Source organism: Epinephelus moara, chromosome 11 (genome assembly GCF_006386435.1).
Source record: "Epinephelus moara isolate mb chromosome 11, YSFRI_EMoa_1.0, whole genome shotgun sequence".
NCBI lineage: Eukaryota > Metazoa > Chordata > Actinopteri > Perciformes > Serranidae > Epinephelus > Epinephelus moara.
In genome coordinates, this window is record NC_065516.1 from 24,048,353 (window position 1) to 24,072,065 (window position 23,713).

Below are 23,713 nucleotides of genomic sequence, written 5' to 3' on the forward strand. Positions count from 1 at the left end.
GACAGAGCAGTCACATAGAAAGTGCCGATGGAATATTGTTAGGGAGCTTTAGGACAGCTTAATGCGGTCGGCCTCTCTGACTCATCAAGCTGAACGATCAGAGAGAGTAATTGAGGGCAAGCCAAAGGCTAAACTACCTTTTGTACCCTCAGTATATTATTCGGTTACCTCTGTGCTGGGATGGAAATAAGCCCCGGAGCGAGATGAAGTGGAGTGTTTTAAATAAATGTTCGAGATTTTCTGTCTGGGTGGAAAAATAGGTGCGTCTCTGTATGTAAATGACACATGGAAGTTTCACAGCATGTGGTCAAAAACGCCCACACACTAACCCACATACACACAGATTCACATGGCGTCAGGCCTTCGTTCGTATGTGATAATGGGGAGGCAAGAAATTGAGTATCAGAAAATTCAAATCAGGTCATGAAATTGGAGGACTGATCAGTATGCTGTATAAATCTAAAGTTAAGAGCAAACTAAAATAATTCCTGCAGCTGAAAAACAACCAGCGACAGCACACACCTTTTCACAAGAAAAAGAAATCTCAAGTCTGAACTAAGAATGAACTGGTTGAAATAGTTCCAAAAATGTCTCCCTGAAACTTCTCGCCTACTGTGTGAGGCGGTGGCCTAAATATCTCTTTGTACTCCTTGCCATAGTAATAATCAGCAGTTCTGTTGCCCCTGCAGCCTTCAAAGTTGTGTTTACCACCAGACTCCCTGCTCCCTCCGTATTCATTATGTCATGTAAAAACTAACGAGTAAAACCCCAGTCACAGCTGCTGCCAATTCAGCCCACACATTACCTCTGTCGGTGGGGGGATAAAAAACTTCTGAAAGAACACGGTTCTGTGTAATTGTATGAGTATACGTGTGTGTGCGCATGGAAAAAATGGGTGAAAGCCAGGTGCAGTATAACACAGAAATATAGCGCATACTGTACAGTGTATTGTGTGTTTCCATCTGTGTGTATATGAATGAGGAGCCTGTGTTTCCTCTGATGATGCTCAGGTACTGCCTCTGGGATTTTATGTCTCATTGTCACCCTTCCTCTCAGCCTCTCAGCTCCTCGGGATATATCTTTCACTTCTCTTTTACTCTCTCAAGCCTTGCACTCACTTATTAGCCTGCTATCTTTAAAATTTCTCTGCCAAAAACTTTGTCTCATTCCTTGTCTCTACTTTTTCTCCTCTTCCCCATCTTTTATCTGTCCTCTCCTCAGTTTCACTCATCCATCCTATCACTCTCTCTGTCTGTCTCCTCTGCCCTCTTCAAGGGGTAAAGACATTACAGAGATCCTCTCCTCTCAGCCACTATTGATTCCCAACTCAGTTACCAAAATCAATAAATCACCAATTGGATCAAAATGGAGACGAGAGGGTGAGAAGGAAGAGGAGAAGAGAGGAGAGAGAAATCAGAAAAGACAGACAAAGATGACAAAAAGCTGGCTTGAAAGAGAGATAAGCGATAATGAAAGATTAAGTGTTAATATTGAACGATTCTGCAACACACCGGATTAAAGAATCCAAGAAAACCCTTTGAAAAAGCGAGCGTTAAAAAAAGAACATAGCAGGTTTTTGGATGCTTCCTGAGTGAAATGTAATTAGCATATCAAGGCCTCACAAGCTTAGATTTCATAAATAAAAAGTACAGAGTCATCATGGGCTTAAGGGGGATTCACTCAACAGCGGCGAGGACTAAATTAAGATGGACAACAGAATAAAAGAATCCGGACGTGTGTGCGCGAGGTGCTCTGATCCTTATTGACTGGCCTGGGGAAATGGTTTTGCTTGATGGAGGAGATTGTGCTCTGATAGAGAGAGGGACGGAGGCCTGATGGAGCTATCAGAGCACGGACTATCTCTCTCAGTTACTGTAATTTCATACAGGTGCCTACACAGCCAACACACACACAGTCACATGTGTGCACTTAGATACGAACCGTCTTCCAACAGACGAACAGCAGTGTCTGGCATCATTAACCTGGCGTCTTCCTAATTCAGACAGATTGTGGCTGCTGCATGTGTGTGTGTATGTTAGTGTGTATTCCCCTCTGTACGGTTGTGTAGTGTCTGCGCTCTTGCTAAGTGAGCAACTTCCTGAACTCTGGCCACTGGGATATAGATTTCAAGCCAGATAAATGATTTGTAGACATATTAAACCTGCAAACACACAGACGGATAAGACTTCTGTTGGTACAGTTTCACTGAGCCCTGTTTCACAGTCGGCTAACACCAACAAAAAATTGATTCAAACTAACGAAAATACGAGTAATTAACATGTATTTTAATAGGTGTCAGTTTACGAATTTTATGAATTTACGAATCAATCATAAGATTGACTGATACATAATCTGGATTTAAAGAAATGTAAACTGAATGCTATTTTCTGACGCCACTTTTCAGAGCACTTTTATCTTTTGCTCTGATACCTCCCATTGCTCCCAGATGGGCACTGAAGAGGAATGTGATGGGATGACGATGGATGGAGGTGGAAGTGACGGGTGTGTTGTTGTTGTTGTCAGATCTCAGGCGGGGTGACCCTTACCTCCTAAGTGATAGGTTCCTCCCGTGGTGATGGTGAGAGGTGAGTTGGAGCGCACAGCAGACGCCTCCTCGCCATCTATTGTCAACATGGCAAAGTTCTCCTTGGCGACCAAACGTATCGCGTGCCACTGGCCGTCATTAAGGCCCGAACCTGGAGGGACGCACAGATAAAAATGACGTCAGAGACAAGGTTGGATTATGAGGCAACGGGCCCCAGGGGACAGATATGCAAAAGGCCATGACACATCTTCTACACAGGAGCAAGACTCACAGATTTTGTGATTGTTTTGTGTCTCTTTGTAGTTGTTTTATATCCCTTCAAAGTAGTTTTGTGTCTCTTTTTGTTTTGTTTTTTGTCTCTTTGGGGTAATTTTGTGTCTTTTTTGATCATTTTTGTGTCTTTGTAGTTATTTTGTGTGTCATGTTGGTGGTTGTTTGTCTCTTCGTTGTAATTTTGTGTCTCTTTTTGGTTTTTTTGCATCTCTTTGAGGTATTTTTGTGACTCTTTGTAGTCATTTTGTGTCTCCTGTTGTTTTTTGTCTCTTCCTTGTAATTATGTGTCTCTGTGGGTTTTTTTTGCATCTCTTGAGGTAATTTTGTGTCTTTTATGGTCATTTTGTGTCTTGTGTTGGTTGTTATTTGTGTCTTCATTGTAATTTTATGACTCTCTGTAGTCATTTTGTGTCTCATGTTGGTTCTTGTATGTCCCTTCATCATAATTGTGTGTCTCTTTTGGGTTTTTTTTGCATCTCTGAGATAATTTTGTGTCTTTTTTGGTCATTTTGTGTCTCATGTTGGTTGTATGTCTCTTCATTGTAATTTTGTGTCTCATTGTAGTCAATTTGTGTGTCATGTTGGGTGTTTGGGGTCAGCCCTATGTTCCCACATTTCTAAGAATTTTTTTTCACTGAAAATTAGGCCCTATGTTCCCACATTTCTAGGACATTTTCAAAATTAGGTTTTGTGTTCTTATATTTCCCTTCAATTTAAGCCCTATCCTCCCACAAGGGTTAGGGTTAGGGTTAGGGGGGATAATAGGTTGGGTGTAAATGGCTACCAAATTGGGAGAAAGGGGGATAAAATCTGATACAAATTTATGAATAAGGAAATGTAGGAACATAGAGCTGTGGTAACATAGGGCTGTGGGAACATAGGGCTGTGGGAACATAGGGCTGTGGGAACATAGGCATGCTCCCGGTTGTTTTGTCTCTTCCTCGTAATTTTGTGTCTCTGTGGGTTTTTTTTGCATCTCTTGAGGTAATTTTGTGTCTCTTTTGATTATTTTTGTCTCGTTGTCGTCATTTTGTGTGTCATGTTGGTTGTTGTATGTCACTTCATTGTAATTTTGTGTCTCTTTGTAGTCATTTTGTGTGTCATGTTAGTTGCTGTATGTCACTTCATCGTAATTTTGTGTCTCTTGTTTTTTTTTTGCATCTTTTTGAGGTAATTATGTGTCTTTTTGGTGATTTTGTGTCTCATGTTGGTTGTTGTATGCCTCTTCATCATAATTTTGTGCCTCTGTGTGTTTTTTTTATGCGTCTCTGAGGTAATTTTGTGTCTTTTTTTGGTTATTTTGTGTCTCCTTGTACTCATTTTGTGTCTTACTGTGGTTGTTTCACCCTTTTTTTTGTTATTTTATGTCTTTTTGCAGTTTCTCTGCATCTCCTTGTGTCCTTTCTGTGTCTCTTTGTTGTCATTTTGGGTCTCTCCTTGGTCGGTACATGTTAATTTGAGTGACATTTTGATGGTGAAGGCCTGGGCCTGTGGGCCTGTGTCTGTCAGGCCTGATCATTAATCCATCCATGTTCAGGAAAAACACACTGCAAAAGTGTCTTTGCATAAGAGTAAATCATAAAAAGTGTGTTCTCTGAGTTTAAAACCTTCTTGGTGAATACAAGGTTTTGGCTGACTGACTTCCTGTAACAGAGGAATTTCCAATAAGAGTCTGATTCTTGCAAAAAAATATAATCCTGAATAAAAAATGCACAACCATATTCTTTTATTCATTTTTGAGGACTGGTATCTTTTACTGGGTCAAAGTTAACTTTGTTATAGCAGAATATAGGAGAAGGACCTGACAAGGATTTAAGGAAAAGACTGCTGGGTGACTCATCATGGGTGAGAGGTGTGTGGGTGGGGAAACTAGGAAATACAATTTCTATCTGTGATGTGTGGCATTCTCTCTCTGTCTACCTTCGACTTTTTCATATAGCAGCATTTTTTTCTCCACAATCATTGCATCCCTGTGTTTTTTTTCCATCTCATGCCTCCATTTCATGCCTGGCAAATGTGGTTTCAGACAGAGTTAAGACATGCTCAGCACAGGATCATCCTCCTGCCTTAACCACATGCTTTCCCTGACTTCTACATGTATTCTAATATGTATGCCTTGCTCCTTTCTCTTGTGTTCTCTCCCTCCGTCTCCCTCTCTCCCCCCTCTCCAAGCCGAATGCAGCTTCCAGTCTCAAGGCCCCTGTGTCTCAACTCCATTAACTCTCAGAGAACCCTGTTTGCGTCTGAGTACCAGAGTGCATGTGTGTGTGTGTGTTCTGCATGCAGGCTTTGAGCACTCTGCGCAAGTCTGTAATGTGTTGTGTTGTCTGCATATGTCAACGTGGTGTGTGTGTGTGTGTTCGTGTGTTCAAGTTTTGTGCTCTCCTTTTCTCTCTCTTCCCTTGTAGCTGTGCTCCATTAAATATGAGTGATGTTTTGGAAAGGGACATTACTACTGGAGCCGAGAGAGAGAAGCCAGCTCACTCTCATCACCCTCGCCTCTATACATCACCTCTTACTGACACCAATCTCTATTCATCCTTCCCTCCCTGCCTCCCCCTCTGTCCCTGATTCTTTCTTCCATCTCTCTGTCTTTATTTCCTTTCCTATATTTCTGCATTTCACTTTTTCCCTCTTTCCTCTCCGTCTTTATACTCTTCTCCTCTTGTGGCCATCTGCTGCATTGTCTGTCTTTTTCAATCCGGCTCCGCTCACTGCTTCGCTGACTGTAATGCATCGATAGTGAGGACACTGTTGCGAAGTTCAAGGTACGGTCACGTGCAGATCAGTTTCAGCACAGCACATCTCTTCATGGATCTGCGTGCAGGTCAATGCACATGTACCATAGCTTGCCGCAGGTGTCAATACATTAGACTTATGTGTGTAAGAGAGTGTGCAAGCGGTCTCTGAATGCGTCTTCACAATCAACCCAGAATTGTCAGGAGAAAATGTTGGCATCATACATTTCTGCAAACAATGGATATGTAACATTTGTACACTTGCACTTTGCACTGTGATTAACATGTGGTTATGTTTAGACACAAAAACTAGGGGTGTGAATATGATATAGTGATCTTTGGAAAACAATATGATATTTGCTGGTATCACAAAGTGATTTTGATTCAATTAAATTCAGGGGCCTGCGATCACAACCTAGTCTTACTATGAGCTTGTTCAGTAACTTCCAGTGTCAGACACCAAGGAAAAAGCCGTCCTTTTACATCGGCATGATATGCAGCCATTCGCCTTATTGTTTAACGGAGCCCGGCGTTGTCAGGGGGAAACGCAGCGGGACAACAATGAAAGTTAAGGCAGCAGCAGTCCAAGTAGGTCAGGTGGGATTGGTGGTGGATGGGTCCAACAACCACCAACTTTCACATGGAGGCTGGTGTTCGCTTCGTAAAATTGTAAAGCCAAACCCTGTTCTTTTTTCCTAAACCGAACCATGTGTGTATGTTGTTGAAGGAAAAAAATATCAATTCACAGTGTTCACGGCCACGACGTAGTGCTTTTATTTTGAAGGAGACTGAATGCAAATTGTACATTTCCTGTGGAAATGGAAGTGTATTTTGAAAGAAAACAATGCATGTAACAGGCAGAACTTGACACAGCGTCAAAGAGCATCAACAACCAAAACACCCAGGGTACCTTGCACGTCGTATCTTGACATGGAAAGTCCATGACCAAACATCGATATGTGACGAGGTCCGAGTGAGAATGTGTTGGCGATCAATATGTGACGATTCGAGCTATAATGATTAGTTGATTAGATTAGATTAAATTAGAAATCTTTAATATTCCCCAATGGGGAAACTCATTTGCCTCCAGAGGCAACTCTTACAGACAACAAACAATGTACAGAGTGCACTCACCGTACACAACAAATACAAATGTACAATAGAATCGATTGACAGAAAATGAACTGGCAACTATTCTGATAATTGAATAATCATTATAGTAATTTTTTTAAGCAAAAAAGCCAAAGATTTTTGTTTTATGCTCCTAAGAGGTGAGAATTTAATGCTTTTCTTTGCCATACATGATAATAAATAAATCACTTAAAATGTTTGGTTTCACTTTTTTCTGACATTTTATGATTTATAGATGAATGCAGCAGATTTTTGATGATAAAACATAATTGTTAGTTGCAGCCCGAGTAATGATATCAGAAATATATTCACTGTCCTATTGTCTGCCTGGCGCAAGGCTGCTAGCACTGTTCCAATGTTAAGAATGGAGATCTGCTTGGACCGAAATGGTGACACAGACGTGCCATGGGAATGTCACAATTAAGGTGTATCTTAAAAATGACAATATGTATCCATGTTTTACTTTGCATCAATAATAATGAACTGGTGACACCTCTAACAAAAATCACTTGATGGTTAGGAAGAGATTGTGTTTTGGCTTAAACCACTAGTGGCACAGTGGTCGCAGCCTGGCAGGCTTCTTGCCGAGGGTGTTACGCCATCCACCATCCCCTCCGCCTCTTAAGAGAAGCTCAGCTCATACATGTGCATCAGAAACACATCACTTCAGAAACGTGATATGATAAGTATCAAATTACAAATGTAATATATTCGTGATTCGCAGGAAAGTACAACGCCACCATTTTTCTTCTGGCGACCGGGCTGTCGGCATCTTCAAGGCACACTTGAGCATTCCTCCCAGAATGCACTTGGAGACCCTGGCTTTCATGCCAGTAGGGAGTCTACACTAATTAATCTCCATCAGCGGGGTGACTATGTGTATGCGTGAGTGTGTGTGCGCATGAGATCATGACAGCGACCAAAGAAACTAAGAGCCAAGATGGCCACCTGCTGAGGGGTGTGACTGCTGTGGCCTTGTTCAGGGCAGCGCTGGTTAAAATATGCACAAACACACACATGCGACACACATACACACAACAGTGCAAATGTGGTTATGCACAAAAAGTTCCATTAGCTCTGTCGCAGAGTAAAATACAGTGATGCAGCTGAATTTTCTTGTGCTCGGAAAGTCATGAACTGAGGAGTAGTAATGACAGAAAATTAGAGGATGCTTTGTCTGCATGACATCAAAAAAGTCAGCTCTGGGAGAAGGAGACTTTGATGTGCTCCTTTACTGGCAATCACATTTCTGACGGTATATTGGTTCGATGTAATCACTATCAAGCTCTCTGCTCCATCCCGTCCCTCTCTATAACCTCTTGAATGTAATGGAAAATAGATACTGTGTAACCCAGTGTCCCCTCATCTGTTTTACATCACCTGCAATAGCTTTGAATGATGAGCTTATCAGTGAAAGCAGGGTTATTGAATCTTCACACCCACTCCAGCACAGGCGCACAAAAAAACGAATCTTACACACACAAATATGTGGCGCACTGTCTCTCTCTCTCCTTCTGTCACACACGCCAAACACACGGGCTCAAATCACACACATGCCAGCTGCGCGCCACAGATAAAAAGACCGCAGATAATGACGGAAACTAGCAGAAGGAGGACGAGAATTGCTCAGATTTGACTAGATAAGACAGGTTTCAAGGCGCATTTTGGAGTTGTCATTCATATGCACGGGCCTGATAACAAGGTGAAAGGCTGACCAGTCACTTTGCTCTGTTTTTGTTTTGAATGAAACATAAATGAAGAAAACTGCACCGCGGGTTCACTCACGTCAGCTCACATCCTCACTTTGAATACTCATTAGAAAGAAAAAAGCCACCGAACAGCGACAGGAACGTCTTCCCAACTGAAAAATAACCCATTAAAACAACCGAAAGGTCGGCGATGATTTCACTTAATAAATAATGAAATGTGGACCTACAGTAATTATTTCATTTCAGAATTTTAGAATAACATTTGACCCAGATGTTTTCATGGCATTTTGACACGTCTAACTTGTGCCTTTCTGTAAGGAAAGACAACTTTTGAGGTCACATAAAACATTTTGTCTTCACTAATCTATCCAAGGTTTCTTTTTTTGTTTAACAGTCATCTAATAGAGTAGCATTCATTTCGTTTGAAATCATTGCTGAGTCTTTAAATTCAAATAATACAGACGTGTTAAAGGTGAGTGTGCAGTCTCTGACCATCTGCAAACAAGATAAAGGATGACGTTTGTGAAAGAAGCTCTACTTATGCCCAATATAAGTGCCATAATAAACACAACTACATGCTAATTCGTTCTAGGTGCTTCATCCCTTTGAGTTATTTTCTGCTGTGTCAGCATGGGGGTCATTCTGAGAAAAAGTAAATAAATAAAGGGAAATCATTCTTGATAAACAGCTGTGGTCATTGCATCAGCCTGCCTTTCTTATGCAGTCAGGGACGGCCTTCTGGAGGCCAACTCTGCACAGGATAAATAATGACAGACTTTGACTGCTGTTGCTCACAACACCTGTGGTCACTGAGGGACATTTTTATAAAGTACATGTACACTGTCCTTTTTCTTTCTTAGAGGTCTCTCTGAAGGGTTGAGGTTTTACAATGACGGGCGCTCTGCTGCTGGTGTTGCTGTTCTGTCTGTCTGGGACATCAGCTCAAGGAGTGAGCGAAGGAGCCGAAGGTTCACAGACGAGTGGTCAGATCTGGAATGAGCTAAGAGCTCTGAGAGACATGGTTGTGGAGCAAAAGGTGGAATTGAGGAATACCAAGGCTGAACTGCAAACCCAGAGAGACAAAGTGGCTGCTCTAGAGAAAGAGAACGCAGGTAGCATATCGACAACATCTGTCATGTTTTGGCTGCAACCGCATTGATTATTAATCTGTATTTTTTTCCTTGAACATAAATTGCAAAACCAGAAAATGGTTAAATTGTTTAAATGGTGTCGATCACAACTTAAAAATGGCAGATATTTACATTTGAGAAGCCAGACCCAGTGAATATTTATGGCATTATTATTTGTCTTCATAATCTGTTTTAAAGTTGTAATGTAAAGCCTGTTGCAGCTTATTGCTCACACCTTTCCTAGACAGAAAATGTGCAATAGCAGACACCAGGAGATAAAACAGTCAACAAAAAGGCTTTTATGGACTGGGTATAAGTTGAATATTGTGTCATTTATGCAGTAATAGACAAACTAAACCAGAAATGTGTTTTTATAAAGATGTCGTGGAATGCTACTTTAGACAGCCTTGCTTAAAAGAACTTCATCCTCAGCCTCTATGGTATTTCAGTGATGAGCTCCAGCCTGACAGCCACTGAAAACAAGGTGACAGCGATTACAGTGGAGCTGGAAGCCACTAAGACTGAACAGCAGCTCCAGAAGAGAAAAGTGGAGGAGGCTGAGAGACTGATTTCTGGTATGTTATTACCAAAATCACAGACTTGGTAATTATAGAAAATCTTGAAAGAGCAGTTGAGAAATGATTGGCTTTCATGCTTCCAGTACAAGCAGCAGAACTGGCAGCCCTGATCTCCAGAGTGACAGCCAGTGAGAAGGAGGTGCAGGAGCAGAAGAAGGAGGTGACAGCTCTCAGCAAAGACCTGGATATTTCTAAGGCCGAAGTACAGCTCGCCCGGAGCAAACTGGATGAGATTGAAAGGACGATTGCAGGTATTTTGATAAGAGACAGCCCACTTTAAAACAATACACTTCGAAACATACAGTAGAACTGACTTGTATGGCTTCCCCTTAAAACTAACAATCTCTTTGCTTCTGTTTTCACAGATATTTTTAACTGGTCTCTTAGGCTATGCAAAGTCTCTAAATCTGCTGTTGTCATCTCTGTACCCAAGAGGTTTAATGTTGTCAGTCCGAGTGATTACAGCCCTGTCACTCTGACTGTACTCAGTTGTTATGAAGGTGTTTGAGCTACTGGTCTGTAACCATTTTACAGTGTTAAGATAGACATGTTACAGGTGTTCAGGGGATGCTATGTTTCTGTGCCTGCACAGTATCCTGCCAACACATTCTCACTCCAACGTTCTCAAATATCATCGTTTGATCAAGTACTTTCCAAGTCGAGATACAAATTTTGGGATGCTGTGTCAAGTTCTGCCTGTTTAATGCATCGTCTGCTTTCAAAATACACTTGTGTTTTCACAGGAAATGTACCGTTTGCATATAGTCTTCTTCAAATTAATCACACTCTGTCGGTACAACACTGACATAGTGCCTTCAACAACAAACGCATGTGGTTGGGTTCAGGAAAAAAGTACAGGGTTTGGCTTTACAATCTTGTGGGAAGAGAACACCAGCCTCGTGGGTAAAAGTTGTTGGTTGTTGGACCCATCTACCACCCCTCCCGCCTGCCCTTCTCGGACTTCTGCTGCCTTAACTTCCGTTGTTGTCCTGCTGCATTTCCCCCTGACGCTTTAAACGGTTAACAGAGAGAGAGAGAGACTTGAAAGGACTATTTTGACCAAGCACCAGATTGTGACGACTTTGGAGTGAGAACGGGTTGATCGTGCAGCACCTGGAGGACCCTGCCACCTGTGCAAGGGTTTTGTTGTTGATTTTAGTTTAATGTTTAACACCAACATTCCCCTTAAACTACTTGATAAACTTCAGGTGCTGGGAATTGATCAGCCTATATGCAACTGACTTTCAGATTACATGTGGGATAGGAAGCATGTGGTTTAGATAGGTAACATGTTCCCGGGGTCTACGACTCACAACACAGGGGCTCTTTAGGGTTATGCTCTTTCATGTCTGCTTTATTCCTTAAATACCAATGACTCAGTCAGTAAAAAAAAAAAAACCCAAACAGATTACGTTTTCCCCCTCTACCATCCCAGTTCTGTCATGAAAAGTAAAGCTGACTCCCATCCTGTGGGAATCCCAAAGGAATCCCATGACCCACAGGATTCCCAAACAAAATGTCAGCCTCGCACAGGCTCTAGACCATTGTAACATTACCTCTGTCTCCTTCATATATGCCACACGCATCAGAAGTGAGACACAGTAGGCGAACTCTGACTCCTCTAACCCTGTTAGTTCACTCGTCAAATCCCTCCCCTCAGGAAGGAGATTCCAGAGTTTTAGGTGTAGGATATCTCGCCTCAGGATCAGCACATATCCTGAGGCTGTTCGATACTTGAACTCTGACACACAGGCACTTGTAGCAGTAAAGCAAGGTAGTAGCCAACAAGCACTTTAAAATAGGCAGGTTGCAACCAAAAACAACAAGCATTTTAAAATGAATGAAGCCGTACAAAACACTTTAGGACATTATCATATCATGTATGTTCGAATGTATTTGATAACCCTTTTTTCTGCTCTTATTTTACACACTTTATTTCTGTTTTTATGTCTGAGCTGCACTGAGGCAAACTCCTATCAACTGTATTGAATTAAAATGTCCACATAGCATTTCTTTTTTTAGCAGAAAGGTGGTGGCAGGGCATTGAGAAGCGTGTCATAAAGAAAAAGGTCTGTTTTATTGACGTCCTGTGCGTGGGTATGTTTCTATGACAACAATATCTTGACACTTATGTTAGCTAGGTAGCTAACGTAACACTACATTGACAGAAGGTTGGCTATACAGCTCACAACGAGCCTACAACGTGTACAGTCATAAAAGCACAAGGCTTACCTGCAAAAGTCAGTGCTGGGCCGATCTGCACCACGCTTCTCTGTCTTTGGTCTGATAGTTTCTGACTGACATATACAGTTGCCAAAGGAATGGCAGTGACGTCACTAATGCCTTTCTGAAAAGTTCAGAAATTTTAATGTCAGGACGCTGTGAAAAAAGACGATGGATGCAGCCTTTTCTCTAGGCAGCCACAGATGGATACATTCAGTCTGCTTATTGGGAACAAATCAGAAAAGAAGCCAGCACTCAGAAAAAAACCTCTTTGTGGACACAAGCCCTTTAAAAACAACTAATCAAAATTTGGCATCAAATTCTTGTCCCTTAGTAAAGTGTTTCTATCCTGTGTTCCCAGGCACTCCAAAGCTGGCTTTCTCCGCTGCTTTGACCCTTTCAGGGAAGGTTGGACCTTTCAATACGGAAACTCCACTCGTCTACAGCAGAGTCTTCACAAATATTGGTGGGGCTTACAATCCAACTACAGGTATGTTGAACCACAAGTATCTCAAAATTGTCTAAGAGACGGACAAAGCTGACCGCTCCGATTCTTTACTGTTGCAGGTATCTTCACAGCACCTGTCAAAGGAGTCTACTATTTCAGATTCACTGCTTTCAACAACAAAAACGGAGAATGGGCGGCAGTCAATCTATACCATAACAGTCAGAGAATTTTGCATAATTCTGAGTTAGCGACTGGTCATACTTTCATTTCAAACGCATTAATTCTACAGCTGGAACAGGGAAGTGTGGTCTCTATGCGTCTGCAGGTCAACTGTGGGCTTTATGATGATTCGAGCTCCTTGAACACCTTCAGTGGTTTCCTTCTGTTCCCTTTGTAACGTGCAGATATATTTTAATCTCCAAGAGGGCCTTGAGGATTTATGCCATTCCAAGTTGTCTATTACACAACATTTCATTCATACTTGGTGAATATTGTCCTTGGTTAACTCGATCTGAGCGAGTCATTTATATACAAAGAAGAACGAGTTTACCTGTGTGCTGCAGTGACTTAATAAATAAAATGCATGATCACCATCAAGCTATGCTGTTCTTAACTGGCTCCTGTCATGTTTTGTTGCTCTGTTTATTAGAATCATGTGTAAAGGTTGTATGGAAACAAAGGCTATACAGCTCTGAAGATTAACAATGAGCATTACATTATGCAAAATACCTTAAAATTATTAAAACTCTAATGGAGAAGCTTACTTGGAGAGCAGGGTCTTAGGAGTATTTCTAAGCAACCCTCTGCTGATAGAGCTAATCCAAGTAACCTAATTACTTTAGGTGGTTTAAATAAAATATGTCTTAATTGCATTATTGGAAAAAAAAACCATTAACATCAAGCATTAGTGTGCATGGAAATGTGGGCCGTTTCTCACAATGTCCTCAAAAATTAGGCCACTGCAACTGGCAGCATATTTATGTGCCACATTTCTGAGTGATACACACTAAATTTTCACAAACACTGACATATTAAACAAGTCTGTACACTACACAGGGCAATTAACTTGAACTGCTATCACTGGTGTGTTCAAGAGAGAATGGAATGAGAAGCGTTTGTGAGGTTAATAATGCAAAAAGCTATGAAATTCACAATACATAATCACAATGATCAAAATGACTAATTGTCTTGGGGGGGAATTTAGAGCTCTGGAGGTTCCATCAGAACATGAAGCTACAGAGTCCCTCATAATTGGCTCACCTACTCTATGTAAAACTGACATGCATGAGAAAGTCACAAGTAGTATCTGCATGCTTTAATAAGTAATGGGGCTACCTTTGTCTACTTCAGGCATAGAATGGAAATCATTCACTTTTTTGGCTAACCGCATGGTGAAAAACATCTTATATGGCTTTTAAGTATATTGAAAGTGTTACAGAATAAAAAAGAGTGCTCCTTAAAATGTCTGTTTCCAGCACACATGCAAAAACACACAATCAATACACGTGCATGACACAGGGTGTACATTGCACTTGCTACCATGGTAACAGTAAATATGACTTCAACACATGACAAACTTCACACAGTGGAGTCCAAAGTATACCAACGGAGTAAAGTCCCAGATGTAGCAACACACTGAAATCCAAACAGTTTGGTCAATTATTACAGTAAGTGATGGAAACCAGCCACCTCTAATGGGAACACTGCCTGATCTTGTTGATAAACTGGTTAATAAATAGTTGATGGAAAACATTTTTGACTGATACACCAACAGTAGCTGCTGGGGCTTCACCAAAGTGTCAACTAAAGTCCTGAAAGGCTTAAAAAGTTTGATCCCAGCAGACATGTGGACAGACTGATGCCACCATCCCTGACATCTGGGCTGAGCTAAAGGAGCAGAGAAACATGGTAATGGAACAGAGTGTGCGGCTGACAGTCATCAAGACTCAGTGTCAATACTGGAGAGACAAAGCAGCTGAGATGTGGAGTGAGAACACACATCTAATGTTAGAACAGGCATTACACAGTTTATTAATCACTTTAAAAGGCATCTATGTAATTGTGAACAATATTTAACATGTTCAGTTGAATGACTCAGCTCATGCAGTGACATGTTTAAGTAGCTATATATAAAATAAAAATCAAATATAAATCAAATCACATTAAATGAACTCTAGAATTCTGGAAGAGGACGCTAAACCAGTGCTGAGAGTACCAGTTTACATGTAATGCACACAGATATAATGGGTGTTACATGGAGTTATTGAGACTCAGCCATTTCCTGGACCTGGATATTTTTTCCCATTCATCTATAGCTATCTGTTACCTGTAGTTTCTAATTTGAGGTCATTGACATCGAGCACATTGCTTAAGATTCATCTCTAATACAGGGTGTTAGGAAGGATCAGTGGTATTATGAAGTTAGAAAACCTAGATCCAGAAAGACCAACGACCCAGATTCAAGACTGTCTTTCTCACAACCAACTAAGACCAAGTGATATCCCGCTGGTTTCAAAGAGGTATGTGTGTGTGTATTTGTGTTTATCTGTCTATGTGCAAGTGTGCATGTATTGCATTTCTATTGATTTCAGCTATATTCGCATTGAGGGATCAATGATGCAGAGAGTAGCATCAGACTGGTGCAATGTTGAGAGGGAGAGAGAGCTAAATAGCATACATACTTGAATATAAAAAGTAAGATTTTATTTTTTTTTAATGAAGGACAATCACTGTCACCAATTCAGTGTCCAACTAAATGTCTCCCCTTCTGTTCCTGAGATATGACGTTGAAATTTTGTCATAATTAGCGGATGAATTTTTGAGTTATGGCCAAAAACAGGTCACAGTGACCTTGGCCTTTGATCACCAAAATCTTATCAGTTCATAATTGAGTCCAAGTGGGCGTTTGTGCCAAATTTGAGGATATTCCCTGAACGTGTTCTTGAGATTTGTTCAGGAGAATGAGATGGACCAGGTCACAGTGACCTTGATGTTTGACCTCCAAAATCTAATCAGTTCATACTTGAATCAAAGTGGTTTTCTGTGCCAAATTTAAGGATATTCCCTGAGGGTGTTCTTGAGATATTGTGTTAATGAGAATTAGACAGGCCAGATCACAGTGACCTTGACCTCTGACCTCAAAAATCTAAACAGTTCATACTTGAATCCAAGAGGAAGTTTATGCCAAATTTAAGGATATTCTTTGAAGGTGTTTTTGAGATGCGTTCATAAGAATGAGACAGGCCAGGTCGCATTAGCCTTGACCTTTGACCTCCAAAATCTAAGCAGTTCATCCTTGAATTCAAGGGGACGTTTCTGCCAAATTTGAGGATATAACCTGGTGTTCTTGGGATTCGTTCATGAGAATGAGATGGACCAGGTCACAGTGACCTTGACGTTTGACCTCTAAAATTTAATCAGTTCATACTTGAATCGAAGTGGTTGTTTGTGCCAAATTTGAGGACATTACCTGATGTTCTTGGGATTCGTTCATGAGAATGAGACGGACCAGGTCACAATGACCTTGATGGTTGACCTTCAAAATCAAAATAGTTTATACTTTAATCCAAGTAGACGTTTATGCCAAATCTGAGGATATTCCCTGAAGGTGTTTTTGACATTTGCTCAGGAGAATGTGATGGGACAGGTCACAGTGACCTTTGCCTTTCATCACCAAAATCTAATCAGTTCATCCTTGAATCAAAGGGGATGTTTGTCCCAAATTTGAGGATATGCCCTGAATGTGTTCTTGGGATTTGTTCAGGAGAATGAGATGGACCAGGTCACAGTGACCTTGACGTTTGACCTCCAAAATCTAATCAGTTCATACTTGAATCAAAGTGGTTGTCTGTGCCAAATTTAAGGATATTCCCTGAGGGTGTTCTTGAGATATTGTGTTAATGAGAATTAGACAGGCCAGATCACAGTGACCTTGACCTCTGACCTCCAAAATCTAAACAGTTTATACCTGAATCCAAGGGGATGTTTGTGCCAAATTTGCACTACACAAAAGTTTGCAGAATGACAAGACCAGAATAATAGCAGTAGTATATTTTAGATGATAGATATATTAAAGATGTCAATTATCACAGTATTTTAGTGGAGTAATGTTCTTTTTGCAAATAGCCAAATAAATCATTATTACAGGAGCTAGTTAAAGATCTGTATTATTTATCTGTATGAACTGTGAAATATGTAAAATATGTTTTATGGGACCTCAACTAAAGCACCGAGATGGTCACTCCTTCATAGAAAACACATAATGGGCTCAGGCAATGATAAGTCCCCCTGATAAGATGGAAATAGCAGTGAGAATTATTAGAGTAGATAGGAGGCGGCCAGGTGAATACTAATCAAATTCTCAGAGGTAGAAACTGATTACATGTATATCAGAAAGTAATATGCAACAATTATTATATTATCACGTTACACATGGGGAAGAAGCATTATTTATGGCTGCTCCTGAGTGTTTTTGTTTTTATCTAATCTCCCTGGCAGCATGTTGGGAATATTACAAAGTGCAACAAATCCTTGTAAGACTGTCCGGTGTGGATTTTATTTCTGCACCATTACCACTCTACTCCTCTTCCTGCTTACTTTCCTTGCTCCTCCCATCCTTACTGCTCCTCTTTTCTGCTCTCCTTTTCCCATCATTTTTCTACTCTCCTCTCCTCTTCCTTCCAACTGTTTCTATTACATATTGATCCTCTATGTACAGTATAAATGAATTTTGTCTACTATAAATTTATGGGGCCCTCTGGCATTCATGAATTTATCCTCCCCCCGTCTCCTCCACTCCTAAATATTCGCTCCTCCGAGGTAGTTTGAGGAGCTTTGCACGTCTTCACGGGTGGCAATATGCCAACCACACAAAGCCTGAGAATACAACATATTAAGCCTTTGCCTATACACACACAAACACAGACAAACACAATGCACAAAGGCACAGTGACACACACACACTCAGGGGGAATAAAACAATATAACATTATAATCAGGGGTGGCTGTAGTATGTATTCCCCCTCAAATCTGTGCCTCAGGCCGTTCTATTATTGTAATGCCTTATATGCTTCCTATTCAGACTGTGTGAGTAACCTTGTGTGTGTGTGCGTGTGTGTGTGTGTGACTGATAGTAATTCTGCATCTCAAAGGATCTGATGTTATTACTTCTAGCTAAGTTGATGGGTGTGAAAGCACGCATGAAAGAACCCACAAACACTCACACGGTTTTAACATACCAAAATATTTCTGCTTTAGACGAGGCTGAATCAAACTGTTACTGCTGCCTGTGGTTTCATCTTATTTCGCAACAAGCCTCGCCTCTCACTGAGAGTGATTTTGTGGGATGACACATTTCCCTGGTGGTATCAAATAGGCCGATTTACAGAAATAATGAAGGAAAGAAATTAATGTAAAATGTGCAAAAGAGATGGAGAGCAAGGGAGCAAAGCAGTTGAAAGAGTTATTCTGGCATAGCATATACCTCTTTTATAAAGCTGTGAGTGAGAGGAAAGTCACAATACAATATACCATAATAACATACAAGTGGTGCGGAGAGTTTTCTTGAAGCTATACAAACATATTTAATTCATCAAGATTAATTATCACTACTTACATATTTTGTCTTCTTTGACAATCAACCAGGAGTACAATAACATATTCCCTCACTCTGGAGCATGAGAACCTCTTAGGAAATTAGATTCCTCCGTCTCCGTTAGAGACAGTGGAGTATTGTTTCCATGGAAACAATGCTGGTGCCCAATAATCCGATAATTAATCAAGAGGGTGATCAGAGGATAGCATCTTCAAAAACATACTCGAAGACAAATACCAACACTCATTGCCTATCTGTGTCAGGTACAAATGGAGCCTTTTTCCACTGGCTTTGGTTCATTGGCTCATTTCATGATACGTAATGTGGAAAGTAGGGGTTTGATTTATATTTGGGCACATGAAAACATGCTTCGGTCCAGCTTTACAGCCATCAAGGCAACATTTTCCATCCCCACTCTAACAAAGCTGTTGTGTAATTCTACCAAATGAGTGATGAGAGCAAAAGAGAAGAGAGTTGGAGAGCTAATGAGTAAGTAAAAGCAAAGTGATGGGGAAATTAGATCAGAGCCTCTGCAGGAATCACAACTAAGTATTCTCTTATCGAAGCACATGCAATGCACACACACATACTGTAAGGAGACAATCCTGTGTTCTCTCAAAGGCCTCATTGTCTCTAGTTTCATCCTCGATCTGCTTGAGTGGAGGGATAAAACGACAGAAGTTTTCTCAAAGGAGAGACGAGCATGTTTCCGCAGGTCACAAACAGCCTTAGGGCAAGTACTTGCTCTCTCTCTCTCTCTCTCTCTCTCTCTCTCTCTCTCTCTCTCTCTCTCACAGACACACACATATCTGTAGACCCACACACATTTTGAATATGTGTATACATAGGGGGTTAATTTGCGTGTGCTCCTAGTAGCAGGTGTGATCTACTGTACCTGTCGCTCTGTCTCCAATCAGGAAGAAAAATTAACTTTAATGACCTGGGACCCGCCGTGGACAGAATGAGGTTATGAAGAGATATTCAGGTGATTGTTACGCCATCAGAGATATGAAGCTTTCACACACCACCTCCCTTCCTCCCTTTTTATACTGCACCTGCTGATTCACTTGGGCTTTACAGAAAACCCATCAGAAATTACAGGCTGGTCGTTTGAGGGTAATGCTCATAACACAGTCATGCACAGATTGATGAAGTATCCCATTGGTCCAGACCTAGATATCCCCCTCTTATAATATATGCACATGAAACACCACCACAAACAAAAGTAGACTCCAGAGCAAACACCTCTGTGAGCCTGGATGTATTCTACAGAATATTGTGTTAGCACACCATTGTCTGGCATTACTGACACACGCTTCTGGAGCAGAAACAGAATGACATGGGCATCCTATTGGCATCTTATTACTCACCACCTGTGGGAAATGCCCAACATTCATTTGCATTTTTGCCTTGGTTTGATCCGCCAACTCCTGAGATAAACAAATATCCGGGTCTCATCGGCTTGTTAGATGTTTGTCTCTAAATTAGGCTCTCAGTTATTCCATCTCTCCACTTGTTCGTACAAAACAGCAAATTGGAAATGAAATGAAAGCTGCAAACTGGGGTGCTTGTTCTTAGTGGAAACCATAGTGCCTGGAACTCCTTCACTTTAATTCATCTGATTCTGTGTTAACACGAGAAAAATTTAATACAACAGTTACCGAGGGTTAAAAAGAAAAGGATATAAAAGATTAATATGGTTCCATCATTAATTTATCCACCTTAAAATGGTTTAAATTTAGACAAGGTGGCTTGGTTTTATTTTAAAGTAGGTGGGGAAACGCTCACACATTTGGCTCACCTGTTCCCACATCACATTCACACTGTGGTAAATATCAAGTGGTGCATGTGATGCTGCTGCACAACGCTTCACCTAATCATATTTCTCTAAAGACTCCCCCCATTACGTTTAAGAGATCAGATAAAATCAAAGACTGATACATTATTGACACAAAGTGTGCCTCCTGGTGAGTGGTTAATGCCCCAGCGTACTAAAAAAAAAAGTCTTCATGCACAAGCACGAGAAAGGGGATGCTGTAGGCTGCAGATCAGTGGAGTAAGTCTGTATGGTGTTACCTTCAAGCAGATGCCTGATTATACGTATGAATAAGTTTTCGCTAAATAGCTTCATAAGCAATCTATCCCCACTGGGAAAAGAAAACTGGATTGTGTAGTCTCCCTAAGAAGCTCTCTCTTCTCGCTCACTCCCCTTCTTAGCGTGTGCACATCTGCACGTCTCTCCCCAGTATATTTGCCATTAAGAGGGACTAAGCATTTCATTACAAGTCTGCTGAGCTCCCACTGTGTCATTGAAGCCAGAAGCCAGTGTGGCTTTCTTTCTGGGAGATACTAATAACTGAATCAAAGGAGGGAGCGTGTGTTTGTGTGTGCACGTCTGTGTTTGTGTGTCTGTATATTCTGGTAATACTGATGTAATCGCAGGCTCAAGCCCAATTAGCCTAGAGGGTAACTCTGTAATAATCCCTACCCCTGGGCATAATGGCCTATTAAAGCAGCAGTGGACAGAATAAATGAGTGTGTCTAAGGAAAGAGGGAGAGAGAGGGAGCGGCAGGAAATACGAGCAAAAGAAGAAGGGGAGGGTAAGAGCGGTGGTAGGACAACAGGCAGACTTGTTGAAAATGAATTTAATTTCAGTATTATTTTTACCTTGATGTTAAGTATGTTAAAAATTTCAGCTTTTGCACCGCTGTTTAATTCGAATGTTAAAACAGCCGGACCTTGCCACAGGGCAGAGCTCATACTATTATTACACATCTTTAAACATGCTTTCATTTAACAGGTGTAAACAGTTTTAGTCAGACTTGTAAACTGGTTTATTTTGTTGACTGTCATTCATGCCGGAGGAAGCAGAAAAATGGGATCTCATAGCCACAGCTTCAAAGAAACCTTTGTGTGTTTAATATGTTGGAATACCTCTTCTACCATTGGACTGCTTGTTCGTGTTTTTGGGCATAAGCATCACATTCTCACTCTGACTTCATCATGTATGGACATTTTGGTCATGGACTTTCCACGTCCACATACAACGTGCAAGGTACCCTGAGTGCGTTGGTTGTTGATGTTCTGGGACACCGTGTCAAGTTCCTTTCCTTTAAGATACACTTGTCGGTACAACACTGCGACTGGACTTTTTTTTCCGTCAACGGCAAACACACATAGCTGGATTTAGGCAACACACACAAGTGTTTGTTGAACACATCCACCACCCCTCCCGCCGACGGCCGGTTGCCTTTAAGCTGTAATGGCAACCGGCTTCATATCATGCTGATGTTAAAAGACGCCTTTCTTCGTTGGTTTTTGACGCTACAAGTCACTGCCCAAGCGCTACATTTCAACGACTTCGGAGTGCGACCTTGCTTGCACAAGAGTAAATAAATCCAGGCCATGTCAAGACAGAGTCTGTGGAAAGATGTGATCGAACCCAGACCAAGAGAAATATCTCAGTTAAGATTAGAACTGTATTGTTTTGATTGGACAATGTAGCTGTGTGCGAATGCTTTCAAAGTAAAGACGGCATTGTGGGATTATTTTAAAATATAAGCAAAACACAAATAGATGCTTAATCCTTGTTACTCCTGTAGATGTTAAAAGGATAAAAACATGTTTGACTGACTTTGGAAAAGTGTCAAACTGATAATACTAAGGTAGAGTAATGATTAAAATTGAGGGTAAAATTAAATCCTGGAAAAAAATTAGCCAAGTTAGAGTTTCAGCCAACAGTAAATGCACCCTCTGCATGCTTCAAGGCAAATTTCCAAATGTGAACATGGTGTGTAACTGTATCAAAAGACCACAATACCAGCCTGATGCACATATGTAAGAAGTCAGTTTAACTGTTGTTCAATGCTCTTTACCTAACCCTATACTGTGTGCATTAAATCTTGGTGAAGCAGAAAACCTTCATATTACCATAGCAGATATTGTGTCAATGACATACTCTGAATGCAGCAGAGAATGCAACAGTGACAGGCACTGTGACTTTCTAATAACTAATAATTATTTTATTTTCCTGCAACTTATTACTAACTTTTGTTACAACTACGGTCATCTTACTATATAATGACGAAAACTGTGTGTGTGTTTGTGTGTGTGTGAGTGTGTGTGTTTCTGTGTCTGTGTGTGTGGGTGTGTCTGTTCCACAGTTTTCTCCTCACTGACTTGGTCAATCCATGTGAAATTTGGCACAGTGGTAGAGGGTCATGGGAGGATGCCAATGAAAAAAATGTGTACAAAAGGTACAGGACAGCACTCCAATTATAATGTTTATTGCCACACGAACGTTTCGGGTGAAACCCTTCCTCAGCATGCACAAGCAACAAAGGATGCGAATGAAGCAATATTACATTAACTGGCCAAAGGGGGGGCGCTATAGCAACCAACTGAAATGGCAAACTTTGAATGGGCATATCTCATGCCCCGTATGTCGTAGAGACATGAAACTTTGCACAGAGATGCCTCTCCTCATGAGGAACACATTTGCCTCAAGAACCCATAACTTCCGCTTATATAGATTTTCCGCCATTTTGAATTTTTTGAAAAACACTTCAAATGGATCTCTTCCTAGGAAGTTTGAGCGATCTGCATGAAACTGGGTGAACATAATCTAGGGACCAATATCTAAAGTTCCCTCTTGGCAAAAGTTGGAAAACTTACTAAAACTGAGCTTCTATAAGGCAATGAATATTGCGGAGGGCGTGGCTCATCACATAAAGGTGTATAACATCTCAAGGGTTTCACCCATCACCACGCAACTTTGTAGGCATATGACCACACATAATCTGAGGGGACCCCTCCATTATTGACCCCATCAAACAAAATGGGGGCGCTAGAGAGCTAATTTCTTATCTAGGCCTAACTGCCATATCGATTTTTACTAAACTTGGTAGATATGTAGAACAGGACGCCTCAAGGTGACTGGAGAAATTTAACTCTAATTGGCAACTGGGTGGCGCTATAACAACAGAAAAATGCTTAAAAATGGCTAAAATGCGACCGATCATTGTAGCTCCCCCTGTGGCCCAATGTTTGGGGTTTTTTCTAATTTTTGGTATGACTAAGTCATGGTATGGTATGCTGTACATAATCACGGAAACTGTCAGTGTGTCATTCTGTCTGTCAGTCATTCTGTCTGTCCCACGTTTTTCTACTCACTGACGTGGTCAATCTATGTGAAACTCCACATAGGCATTGAGGATTGGCATAGGTAGAAGGTGACAAAGCTACCAATGGGTATGGACTAGTATTTTGTATTCTTGTTAGTGGTGCAATGACCTATCGATATGGATCAATATATCAATTTAATTATCGATGCAAAGAGAAAACA

The 23,713-nt window shown here is 41.0% G+C and overlaps 2 protein-coding genes across 2 annotated transcripts in view; one reads left to right on the forward strand and one right to left on the reverse strand.

Annotated features, from left to right (window-relative positions):
- The window catches only part of cntnap2a (contactin associated protein 2a), a 454,430-nt gene that overhangs the window by 180,718 nt on the left and 249,999 nt on the right, over positions 1-23,713 (reverse strand). Inside the window, exon 10 of the mRNA XM_050057256.1 lies at positions 2,547-2,696. Within this exon, the coding sequence (XP_049913213.1) occupies positions 2,547-2,696 (150 nt within the window). The remainder of the gene's footprint in view (positions 1-2,546; positions 2,697-23,713) is intronic.
- On the forward strand, positions 9,140-13,372 carry LOC126398070 (uncharacterized). Its single transcript, XM_050057258.1, has 5 exons — positions 9,140-9,508; positions 9,976-10,101; positions 10,188-10,355; positions 12,689-12,817; positions 12,895-13,372. The coding sequence occupies exons 1-5, from the start codon at positions 9,286-9,288 to the stop codon at positions 13,170-13,172; spliced, it is 924 nt and encodes a 307-aa protein (XP_049913215.1). The 5' UTR covers positions 9,140-9,285; the 3' UTR covers positions 13,173-13,372.

Bases quoted from the DNA above. Each gene is read 5' to 3' on its own strand.
- LOC126398070 (XM_050057258.1), top strand. From the start codon at position 9,286: ATGACGGGCGCTCTGCTGCTGGTGTTGCTGTTCTGTCTGTCTGGGACA. The intron at 9,509-9,975 runs GTAGCATATCGA...ATGGTATTTCAG, and splicing joins TCTAGAGAAAGAGAACGCAG to TGATGAGCTCCAGCCTGACA. The intron at 12,818-12,894 runs GTATGTTGAACC...TTACTGTTGCAG, and splicing joins GGCTTACAATCCAACTACAG to GTATCTTCACAGCACCTGTC.